The sequence below is a fragment of the Diabrotica undecimpunctata genome, chromosome 4 (genome assembly GCF_040954645.1).
Source record: "Diabrotica undecimpunctata isolate CICGRU chromosome 4, icDiaUnde3, whole genome shotgun sequence".
In the NCBI taxonomy this organism is placed as follows: Eukaryota; Metazoa; Arthropoda; class Insecta; order Coleoptera; family Chrysomelidae; genus Diabrotica; species Diabrotica undecimpunctata.
Genome location: NC_092806.1, coordinates 17,121,401 through 17,134,775, shown reverse-complemented (window position 1 = coordinate 17,134,775; position 13,375 = coordinate 17,121,401). Strand labels below are relative to the sequence as shown.

General features: G+C 33.9%; 1 protein-coding gene across 7 annotated transcripts in view; it reads right to left on the bottom strand.

The window, feature by feature from the left end:
* Nha1 (Na[+]/H[+] hydrogen antiporter 1) overlaps positions 1 to 13,375 on the bottom strand; it is a 143,943-nt gene that overhangs the window by 39,566 nt on the left and 91,002 nt on the right. For 6 of the 7 annotated variants that reach the window (XM_072529041.1, XM_072529042.1, XM_072529038.1 and 3 more), the window contains exon 2: positions 10,049 to 10,235. In XM_072529041.1, coding sequence (XP_072385142.1) covers positions 10,049 to 10,235 — 187 coding nt within the window. Of the gene's footprint in view, positions 1 to 3,821; positions 4,012 to 10,048; positions 10,236 to 13,375 lie in introns of those variants that run through there. The other variant, XM_072529045.1, reaches the window with a different exon arrangement.

The window sequence follows — 13,375 nt, the reverse complement described above, 5'->3', positions numbered from 1 at the left end:
CCTTGTAAAATGCAGAACATTAAATTTAAAAATCGACATATTTTAGATTTTTTTAAAAAAGCTTTTCATTTAGGAAATATCGAATACTGTATATAATTACTCATATTATTTGGAAAAAATTGAAAATGGGCTAGTAGAATAGGGAAATTATTTTATTAACTTCATCAAGAAAAGCAGTTTCATCACTCATACGTATTAAAATTAATTAAAAAATTTCGTGTAAAAACTGAAGAGGCAGAAATAGCAATTTGAGGTCATGTTCATTAGGCCATGGTAATTTGGAACTTGGGGTAAAGGATTGTGTTTTAGAGGTAGTACCATTTATCAAAACGGCCACATCGAGCGTCATAGATGGGAGATGGTTTTTGATAACTGGTTCTCATAAGGTAAGTAACTCTTCTTATGGTTTCAGTGCCATAGCCTGGATAACTGTATTGATCTGTAGGCTAAACTAAGTAATGGTAGCCAGATATAGTGAAAAAACCGAATAACCATCGATAGAAATGGTTAAATTGGATAATTTGGTTAATATAGTTAATTTAAATTCCCTTTAAATCTACCAACAGCTTCCTTAAGAATGTGGAAGAATGGTCTGAAGTAGAGGCACTCTGTTGCCCTTGAGTGAAAAATCAACTCTATAGACAGAAAAACCAATAAGAAACTACTGCAATAAAATTTCTTTTTGGATATTTTAAGAAAATCACTCATCCTGGCAAGTAAAATCAACAGTAGCCCTGAGTACCGACGCTTCTTAAATGAAGCAGGGGTATGAAGAATCTCAAGACTTGCTATAATGTAAAAATCAAATAAAATTGAAACATGGAATATTCAAAACCTACTAACAGTAGGAAAGGTCTATAATGTAATAGAAGAAATATGAGCTATACTTTGAGTATAGGAACTGAATACTATTAAAATATTAGGACTCAGCGAAGTAAGATGACCTGGTACAGGAACACAAGGTGAAGATAACAGTCCTTAACAATATGGCGTCGCCTTTACCATACACAAAAATATTGATAAATCTATAGAAAAATTTACTCCCTACTCCGAAAGAATAGCGCTGCTACATCTTAAATGTAAATACTATACTCAATTTAAAACAACTACGTGCAGCCACAGCAGACAAAGAAAAGAATAAAGTAGAAGAAGAAGAATGGAGGAATAACCGACATTACAAAAAGCCTCAAGAAACGTTACATAAATATACTAGGCGATTTTAATGTAAAAGTCGGCAAAGAAAAAGTAGCTGATATCACTGGAGGATACGGATTAGGCACACGCAATGACAGGGGTGATAGTCTGATACAATTTTTCCAAGAAAAAAATTTACAGAAATCTCGGAAGAAAGAGGAATTTATCAAAAAATCCTTTGCGGATGGCAGACCTGAACTGCATGTCGAACTGTCGATGTGGAAGATGGGAGAACACCCAATCCTAAACATAGAGGTAAAAAATGCATTACAATGTGCAAAGAATTGGAAATATTTTGGACCAGACGAAATAGAAATAGATGTAATAAAGTACTCATAGCAATAGCAAAGAAATCAAGTTCCGCAATTGCGATAAATTTAGGCTCACTAGCTTAATGGATCACTTACTAAAAATATTCTTAAAGACCATACGAATTTATAAAAAAAGTAAAATAGACATAAGTGACTCTCAGTTCGGATTTAGAAAGGCCTTGAGTATAAGAGAGGCGCTGTTTGTGACTCAAACGTTCATTCAAAAATGCCTCAATCACCAGAAAAACGTATATCTCTGTTTCATCGACTACCAGAAGGCTTTTGATAGAGTCAAGCATAAAAACAGAATTGTATGAAACAGAAAATGAAGCTAGACACAAAAGATCTCAGCATAGTTCAAAACCTTTATTGAAACAAAAAAGCAACCTTAAAATATTCCAACCACACTAATAAAAGCGTCCATATACAAGGAGGTGTCCGACAAGGCCCTTTAACTTGTACTCTGAATGCATATTTAAACAAGCACTAGACGGCGCCGAAATTGGCATAAAAATAAACGGTAAATATATTAGTAATATCAGGTATGCAGACGATAGCGTTCTCATAGCAAAAAAATGGAAGACTTACAAAATATACTAGACAGATTTAATAATGCAAGTGAAAGAATGGGACTGACAATTAATTTTCAAAAAACTAAAGTAATGGTGATTAGCAAAACCGATGACAATTGTCGCATTGACCTAAGTTCACAAATTCGGATACTTATGAGTAATACTAAATTTTAAATGGGATCTAGATATAGAAATAAAAACACTAATTGAACAGGATAGGAAACAAATTATCTATAACCGAAAACTAAGCTTAGATATCCAAATTAGAGTTATTACATGCTACGTTTGGTTAGTCCTTCTGTATGGAGTTGAAGCCTGGACATTAAAATTAGCTAACATGAAATGAGGCTAAAGATAGAGGGCCGAAGAGGAGTAGGCAGAAGATATGGCTTCGCAATATTAGAACTTGGACGGGCATGAACGTTCAACAATTACTAATAGTGGCGCAGAATAGAGAACATTTTTAAGCAGTGATCGCAAACCCTCATTAATGAAGTAAACCAAAAGAAGAAAAATTTGGAACTTACTTTAAGTACGTATGGTGTTAAGACACAAACGATTCTACACATCAGTAAGCTACTCAACTTTCTTACACGATTGAGAACAAGGTTGTATTGTTACATAATCTATTCCCAAAATAATTTGAAAGATAATAATGGTGTTGCAGTATAAACAGTCATAAAAAAGTATAAGGTATTGGAGCAAGGCAGTATAGCAGTAGTATCTACAAGTAAAAAAATAACAAACAATTAGAAACCTTGAGGAAAAGCAGGAAGTAAAGGATTATAGATCAAACAGCTGAAGAAAAAATACATGAAGTAGGCAGAAAGATTACATAAGGAAGTTATCTACCCATAATTAGATGAGCAAAAAAAAAATATAAATATATTGGAACAATCATAACCCAAAACACCAGCAACAGTCAAAAAACAGTTAAAAATTAATAATGGTTGAAAATAGAGGCATTTATGCTTTCAATAGTATACCAAAAATTAAAAATGTGGCAAAGTGTTAGCTAGTTAACAACAACGTAGACATTAAACAACAGAAACAAGATGTGCTGAAAATATGGAAAAGGAAAGTAATAAGGAATGTATATGGGGATAAATTATAGAATGTACTACAAACGAGCAGGACAAATACGTACCTAACACAGCTATATCAAAAAAGTAACTAATAAACTTCATAAAATCACAAAGATTAAGGTGGTTGTAGTATGTACAAGGGAAGGTTTTAAAAAAAATTACAACTAGCTAAATCTGGCTGGGGTTCAGTTATTTAAAAAGATCGGCATCACAAACCTACAAAAAAATCTCCAAAAATTTTGAATAAGGACACAACATGCGAATATTCCCATGAAAACATGCTTGGAATCAAGGAATGAAATACTACGAAAAACAATTAACAACAAACAAACAAGACCATATACCAAAATAACCATCGAATTAAGCATCGTGTGAAAGAAAAAACTGTTATGGACCTCTTAGGAACCCCCAGGAACTATTTTTATAAGTTTATAGGGCTAATCTGAAGACATAAACTAACCAAATTAGAACATAACCTAATATAATTGTTTCTCTACTAATTCAGAGTCGCACAATACCCTAAAACGGAAAAATCTAACCTATGAAACGTTTATACACGAATATTGAAGAAAGCATATGAATTTAATACTAAACCAAGTCTTTAATAAAGTAAGAGTGGCACAAAATATATTAAAATCACAACAAGAGTTGGTTCCTACCTCGGATAAAAGCTTTTGCTTTCATTTTTACCGGAACGGAAGCACTCACAGGCATAGTTTTCACACAATTACCACAACACATATGACAAACTACCTTAGCTGGTATTTTTCAATATTACTGATTGGTATTAGAATGCAACGTTAATAATAAATATTAGTAATTATTAGTGTAATTAAGATAAATATTTGTTTGTAATTATACACCTAGCACATTTTTATTCGTTTGACTTAGATCTACTACACCTTTTAAAAATTCATTATTTTGTTATTAATAAAATCGATAGTTTCCTTTATCAACAGGTTTTTACAATAAATAATATATAATTTATGTTCGTAATAAAAAGTACAATGGGTGAAAATATTTTTGTGCAATAATGATAATATTACGATTTATGTTGTCAAGCATCCCTAACAAGGAAAAAATTTAGTTAATATCCTTATAAGGAGAGCTAAATTATTGTGTTAAAATACAGGGTGGTCCACCCATTATTCTGCTCTAAATTACTGTTTTTTTTTATATATATTATGTTTGTTTACAATCTACATCAATACAGAGTATTAAGTAAATGTATTACAGGTTTTGGGTGTGAAGGGGTACATGCAATGATATCTCACCTTGTTCTATTTAGGTTTAGTTTTGAAGTAGGTCTTGGGGCCAGGTTCTATCTAGTCTTCTTGTGGCTGGACCACTGTTGAATAATTCCCTTACTAGCTTATTTTCATGGTGAATGGTACGTTCATTTTGTGACTCCGCGGCTCGATTGAGTTCTTCTCTGATGAAGGGAATCTTTAAGTTGTAGTGAAGTGTTTGATTACTTACGTACCATGGTGCATCCCTATCGATCTTAGCACTTTAGACTGAAATCTTTGGATAATATTCAGCGACGTTTGCTTTGCACAGCCCCGTAGGTGTAGTCCATAGAACCAGGTAGGTTTGAGTATGGCTTTGTATAGAAGAATTTTGTTTTGGATGTTAAGTATTGATTTACGTCCAAGGAGCCAATACATTTGCAGGAATTTTAAGTCAAGTTGCCTTCTTTTGTTTCTTGTTGTCCGATTTCCCTCCATCCTTCCCTGTCTTGGGCTAGTTGTTCGGCTTCATTTAACCCTTGGTTAATTAATAATATTGTTTGATCTACTCAACGGCTTGTTGATCTTCCCCTAGGTCTCTTTCCTTCAACTCTACCGTCGACTATCAGTTTTTCCATCGTATCTGTTCTTCTAGCAATGTGTCCAAAATACTGCAAAAATATTTCTGTTGTATTTAAGTAATCTATCCTTTACTTTAAATTGTTTCAATATCGATACGTTCGTGCAATGATCAATCCAGGATATTCTTAACATGCGGCGGTATACCCACATTTCAAAAGGATCTAGTTTATTTTTATCCGCTTTCTTTAAGGTCCACAAGGTCTTTAAGCGCACAATTTCTGTGTTGAAGATTATTACGAGCTCTGTCTACTATCATGATCTTTGTGTTACTCCTATTTAGCTTTAGTTCATATGTTTTGCTTTTCTCCTTCAGACATCTCATTATGTCTTCCATTTCTTCTTGATTTGCCGCGATTATTAAAGTGCCATCAGCATATCTCAAGTTACTGACTTTTTAACTTTCTAATAATATTTCACCCTTTCATCTATCTAGTACCTTTCGCATAATGTGTCCGCTGTGGATATTAAACAGAGTTGGCGAGATCACGCATCCCTGCCTGACACCTGCCTCTGTTCTGAAACGATCGGAATGGATGTTGTTTATTTTTACTGTGTACTTATTATTTTCATATAGACTTCTAATTAGTTAAATTAAGTGGTGGGGTGTTCCCATTTCCGCTAGTGTGGACCATAGCTACTGCCATTTGACTTTATCAAAGGCCTTTGTGTAATCTTCAAAGCACATAAGCATAGGAGTATTAAATTCACGAGTTTTCTTGATTAGCTGTCTGACATTAGGGATGTGTTCTCTTGTGCCTTTTCCTGGGACAAATCCCGCTTGTTCTTCTGATATCTGAGGCAATAGAAAAGCTTTTAGTCTTTCATATATAACATGAAGTAGAACCTTACTTGCATGAGGTATTAGGGTTACCGTTCCGTAGTTGCTGCAATCTAGCGGAGTTCCTTTTTTGAATATAGGGATGAAAGTGGATATTGTCCAGTGGTTGGGCCACTCTTCGGTTTTCCATATCTTTTTGCAGATCATATGCATAACATTTACTCCAACATCTTATGGACGCACTGTATAATAAATGGTAAAGGATCCAGTATGGAACCTTGTGGAACTTTATAGGTTTATAGTTGGACATAATATGTTTATTATTTACCTCATATATTGGTCATATATATCAGTATATTTAAGTGCTTCATGCCAAATAGATTTTTTTATATTTAAATTTATATACAAGAGGTTGCATTGTCATTCAATCTTCGCTTATCCACTGCTGGACATAGATCTCCCTCATAATTTTCCATCTATTTCGATCTTGTGCCTCTTGCATTCAATTCCTATGACAACGTTTTAGATCGTCAGTCCAACGTGTTGGTGGACGACCTCTACTTCGGTAGGCATCATCTCTTGGTCTCCATTCCAGTAGGTATCCGCTTTGTCCATCTATTGTCTGTCATTCGAGCCACGTGACCTGCCCAGTTCCATTTTAGTGTTGCTACTCTCTCTACTGCATCAGCCACTCCTGTTCTTTGTCGTAGCTGGCGATTTGGGATCTTGTCTCGTAGTGAAACGCCCAACATAGCACGCTCCATCGCCCTTTGGCACACACGGATCTTTTGAACTGTTCTCCTTGTCATGGTCAACGTTTCGGCACCGTAAGTTAACACTGGCAAAACACACTGATTAAACGTTTTTCTGTTAAGGCATATTGGTATATCAGACGATTTGAAAATATGGTTCAGCTTGCCGAAGGCTGCCCAAGTCAGTCTTATACGACGGAGAAGCTCAACGGTTTGGTTATCTTTTCCTATGCGAATCTCATGACCTAGGTATTTATAGGCCATTACCTGGTCTATGGATCTTGTTCCTAGTATAGGTTGCATTGTATATCTCAATAATACACTGCGCTCCAAAATTAACGCATAATTTTAAAATTCTTATTTTAAATTGTAATGAAAAAATTTTTGTTTGTTCTTTTCTGCTGTATGGATTTTTTAGAACATCTTAAATAAAAAACATTCCTTTTTTTAGAAAAAATGTATTGAAATTAACAATATAGCATCATAAATCTAAACATCTAAACAAACAACTGATCTAAACAAACAAACATTATAAATTATTGACGAAATTGAAATTTTTAAAGTTGAAGAAAATACTAGTACCGTGTACTAGTATCGAGTATCGCCTCCTCTGGCATTTATTGCTGCTTGACAACGATCTCTTATACTGAGAATAATCGTTGTGATTTTTTCTTGATCAATTTGATCCCAAATTTTAACCAACCACAGTTTGGTGCATTAAGTAGGTGTCGTAGTCGTCTGCCTATGATGTCCCAAACATGTTCTATTGGGTTGAGGTCAGGACTTCTCGCAGGCCAATCCATGGCAGGAATTCCAACCTCCTGACGATACTGCTGCACGATTCTTGCCGTGTGTTGCCTGACATTATCTTGCATAAGCATGAAATTATCCCCAATAAATGGTGCAAATGGGACGTCATGCTCTTCTAAAATGTCTGTTATATACCTCTGCGATGTAAACTAATCTTAACTAATTCCGTACGAGCCTCTAAATTAATCCCACCCCACACCATACCGAGCCGCCGCCATACTGTACAGTTCCTACGGTGTTACACTGTGAGTAGCGTTCCCGAGGCCTTTTCTACACTCGGTTTCTCCTGTCATCAGAAAAAAGACAGTACCTGGATTCATCGGTGAACAATATTCATCCAGACTCGTCATTATTCCAATCAACATGTTCACTAGTAAATAAACTTCTACTTGCTATGGTAGAATTTCGCATTTCGTTTGATCTTGTCCGGTTAACTGAACTTACACTAACAGGTACAGAGAGCATGGTAAAAATCTAAAACGATCTCTCAAGACCCTTCCATTGCAAAAATGGACTAAGACAGGGTGATGGACTATCGTGTCTCTTATTTAACCTGGCATTAGGAAAAATAATTCGAGAGTCGCAGATTACTACGAATGGTACTATCTTTAACAAATCAGTACAAATTGTCGGATACGCAGATGACATAGACATCATAGGTAGATCCACAGAATCTCTGACTGAAGCATTTCGGTCGTTAAGAGCATCTGCACACAGAATGGGACTAAATATAAATGTTTAAAAGACCAAATATATGTGTTGCAATAGGTCAAGCAACCCTACACAACACCTACACGAATAATAATTGATGACCTAGAACTGGAAAGTGTTGACACCTTCCTATACTTAGAGTCGCTGCTAACCAAAGATAACAACGTCAGTGAAGAAATCAAAAGAAGAATAGTGCTCGCCAATAAGTGTTACTATGGCTTAAGAAGACAGATGGCCTCAAAAATGCCTAGAAAAATTAAACTGACTGTATAGAAAACACTAATAAAACCAGTGCTAACATATGGTTCAGAAACTTGGACACTAACACAGAATGACCAAGAATTGCTCAAACGTTTTGAGCGAAAAATACTAAGACGAATATATGGAGGCATAAAAGAACAAGGTTTGTGACGCAGGTGTTACAATTTTGAATTGTATAGAAGATTTGGAGAACCTTTGGATAGATCATGTAATCAGACGAGAGAAAGATGACATAGTCAGAAAAGTTTTTGACCGAAGAGAGCCGATCGGACAACGAAGAAGAGGAAGACCGAGACTTAGGTACCAAGACAACCTAGAAAATGATTTGAAGTCTATCGGAATTAGAGCATGGAGAAGAGTTGCCAGAGACAGGGGCGAATGGAGGATTGTTCTGAAGAAGGCTTTGGCTCATAAAGAGCTGTAACGCCACTGATGATGATGATGTTCACGAGCAAAATGCAATCTTTGCCTTCTATGGTCTCTGGTCAATAATGGGCCAATTGGTGCCCTTCCAGGGTGTAGGTCGCTTTTGGCAAGTCTTCTTCTAATCGTATTTTGACTGATTCTAAAGTTTTCACGATCCAAAAATTCATTTTGTAGAAAAGTACTGATAACAAACCTTTGTCTTAGTGTACGAAGTGTCAAAAACTGGTCTTGATTAGGAGTTGTAACACTTCTACAGCCTTAAACGGATCTTCTCGAGTTACTTCCAGTAACAGAATAACGTGTTAACACTCTTGAAATAGTTGACTGGGTGACGTTAAAACGTTCAGCGAGTTCTACTTGAGTGTATCCTTCTTCGCGAAGAGTAACGATTCTAAAACAGCCACTTTTTGACAAATTTCGATTTTCTTGCTGCTGGTGGTTTATTTCAAAGAAAAAACACTTTTCACCAATCCAACCCAACTAAATTCGAAATAAAATGAAGCACAATTAGCATGTTTTTAATTTTTTTACAAAAAATGGTTAAAACATCAGTGGTTTTTACCGGGGGTAATAATAATATATTAGCACAAAAATCTAAACATTAAAATTATTTGATTTACCAGGGTTTTTAAAATTATGCGTTAATTTTGGAGCGCAGTGTATTTATAGTGCTTTTGCGTCAATATTTTCGATACCACCAATGTTAAATTTAATTTTTGTATTGTCAACATTATTTCACTAGTATTAGTTCGTGTAATAAAGCCAGTATTAGTAGACATTTATTTGAGACAATTTAATTTCAGCACTTTAAGATATTTGAATTTTCTCACTGAGTTTATGTCACACATTTTAATATTGTGAATTAAAATAAATAGATGATTTATCTCGTATGTTTCATTAATTTTAGTTATATTTTTATCATATGTGCATACTCTGCATACTGTTATTTTGTTTATTTATATATTTTACAAATATTTTTTATTACGTGCATATTTTCTGGATAAATACGCATATTTTGCATAAAACACTGCATATTTTTGCATAAAATACTGCACATTTATGCACATATTTCATACTTTTTTATTTGCATATTTGCCCAAGTCTACTTATAAACTATTATCTTTAAAAAAGAACACTTGATTATTATTGTTTTATATCTTTGGCAATAAAATTACGATCGTACATTTTTGTAGTTTCTTTTTACGACAAAAAACTTATAAATATAAAGAAGGAATACGATGTATCTAAGGTCCCAATATCGAACTAAAACTACTTACCGCTCTTCCCCGAGTTGCTAACTATATCGAAATCGCTGTTTTTGTGCAATATGCTTTTTTTCCTGACGGGCCCTATTTCTGCTTCTGAGACACTGGAAACTTTCCTGCTCGGAGATTCGAAGACAGGGTTATCGTGGCCTCGATCATGGCCTCGATTGTGCGGATGTTGGTCCATTACCGGCACTTGCTGAAAAATAAAAAAAAGTCTTAAAGCTTTCTCGTGGCTGAATTATGTAGACATTTTTGCGTTGGTGTAAAAAGGACATGATGAGAATTCAAACAATTTATCTACGAATATAACTTGGGTTTCTTGCCGAGAGATAGTGGATTTTTAAGAGGGCCCGTATTTTTCATTGTCTTTTTCAGTAATAGTGGCCACAACTTATTCTGTAATATTACTTTTTCATTAGGTTATTTACATATACAAAAATTCAATGGAAAATTCAAGCAAACTTGCATTTCGTATACTAAAAATCATATAACAAGTATAACAATGTCAGAAATGAAACGCTAGTACTGGTGAGAAAGGCAAAAAATCTGTGTAGGAAAACATTAAATTTACAAATATGAAACAAATAAATAATAGCTTCCAAACTCGTTAATTTAACAAGAACTACATCAGATGGGTATAAACTCCGTCTCAAAAAGCAAATATTTATTACACCTTTAGACAATATATCTATTCCTGATTCTTTCATTATCTCTTATGATAATACCAATTATCGTTTATATCTTTCTATAGAAGGATTTAACTGTACAAAATGCAAGACTATTGGTCATCAGGAAGCTGAGTGCTCTAACCAAGCTAACCCCTTTACTTCTAATGTATACTAAGAAACTTCTCAAAACATCTATTATCTCTTATGATAATACCAATTATCGTTTATATCTTTCTATAGAAGGATTTAACTGTACAAAATGCAAGACTATTGGTCATCAGGAAGCTGAGTGCTCTAACCAAGCTAACCCCTTTACTTCTAATGTATACTAAGAAACTTCTCAAAACATATTACCTACAGTAAATACATCTAATAACCAAACAGAACTACAAAGTTTTGACAAAGCTAATTTATCCACTGATAGTGCACACCAAGAAACTTTTCAAAACACATTAATTACAATAAAATCGTTTAATAACGAAACAGAACAAATTATGGAAACTGACAATAACCTGACAGGATCCATAAGTAACAGAAGTAAAACATCTTCCTTAAAAACTCCAACATCATCAACCTCAAACAACATCAGAAATCCTACTCCAGTAGAAATAACACCAAATCCAATTAATACAAACGTCCCTAATCAACTAAAAAGGTTCATCTCATCTTCTCGACACTAACGAAAATACCCCACAGACCGATTCACAGATATTTACTTCTCCTGTAGTAAGCAAACCAAAAAAAAAGTCAAAAAAGTCAACCAGAAATTCCCGCGAAGAACTTTTACTTTCACTAGAGTCAATTAAAGACAAAATAGAAAACAGAACACCACCGTTTATCTTAAATTATAATGAAATATGTGACTTTCTAGAAAATACAATATATGCCAAACACCCTGAAATAATTTCAAAAGATTACTCGAATGAAACTACCGAGCTAATTGAGATCCTTAATTTTGTTCACGTTTATACCCACAATTCAAAATTAAAAAATAATATAACTAGATTAAAAAAGAAACTAAAGCCCAATAATATCTCTTCCACAGAATAAACAGATGAACAATTATCTCAGGCAGAATTCTAACATGTCCAATTTCTTTATTTTACAGTGGTATCTTAATGGGTTTTATACCTATTTGGAACAGTTAAAACTATTAATAAATGAATTATGCCCAAAGATCTTATGTCTTCAAGAAACTCATTTTAAACAAGTTAATATAAATATTCTAGATTATCAATGTTTTCCAAAAAACAGAGTAGCACAACAGGCCAGTGGCGGAGTAGCTATCTTCATGCTCTAACCCACTGACTGTGAAACACATCCTGCTTGATTATCCTCAATTCAAGGAAAAAATAAGATCCCACGGATTCACAGATGATGATCTCAAGACAGTTCTCACCAAAAAAATTTCGACAGTGTTAAGCTATTTAAAAGACATCAAGTTATTCAATTTTATTGAATGTAATATTTCATGTATTTGTTATATCCACTAATATCCCTGCGCGGTTGATGTGGTTTTGTGTTTAAATAAAAAAAAATAATAATAGGCAAAAAACAAATATAAAAAGTTATCCGATCACAAAGGAAAGAGATAAATGAATTAAGGACAACTAAATCCATTAACGAGAAGCTACTGGAAATCTTGTAAATACTAAACATTGATTATCAGATGTTCAAATAATAGTATTAAGATTAAACTAGGGTCTAACGTCAAAAATAAACACGAAGGCTCCTTGTCAGAGGAAATAATTATTAAGAAGATTGTATGAAAGGGATATATTCTGTCGCCAGTGCATTCAATTTATACTCTGAATATATTTTCACTGAAGCATTAGAAGATAAGTAGCTGGACTAGCGGTAAATGGAGTTCTTGTCAACAACATCAGATATGCTGATCTTCGTCTTTTTCCTCAGTTTTTCAATTTTCAGGGATCGCTGTTCCTTACTTTTCGTGTCTGCTCATTTTTGTTGATCGGGTTTTCTTCACCTAAACCTTTCTCTCTTAAGTCTTCTGTTACACAGTCCTTACATATTGTCGTCGGTTTCCTCTACTTCTCCTTACATCAACGTTCAACAGCTCTATCTTTCGTCTTACATAGTTTTTATCTCTACGTCTGACATGGCCAAATCATTGCAGTCTTTTTTTCCTAATTAAGTCGTTTGTGATCCTGTCCCTTCTAGTCTTACACAACATCCACCATAACATTAATTTCAGCTACCTCTTTCTTCTTTTCCTGAATCTTCTTTACAGGCTACACTTCATCACCGTACATCAACGCAGATCTCACCACACTATTTCCTTATATATATATATATATATATATATATATATATATATATATATATATATATATATATATATATATATATATATATATATATATATATATATATATATATATATATATATATATATATATATATATATATATATATCTTTCCTTTCAGTCTTTCCTCGATTTTTAGGTCACAAGGTACTCGGCTCATTTGCTTTCAGTTAAACCAACCAGCTTGTACCTTGTGAGCAATTGCTTGATCTAGTATCCCATTTTCCGTTATGTTAATGCCAAGTAATTTAAATTTTCCTACTCGTCCTAGTTTTTTTCCAAGCAATTCTATGTCATTAACCATTTCCATAGCGGTTTTCAACATGCTAATCTTAAGTCCT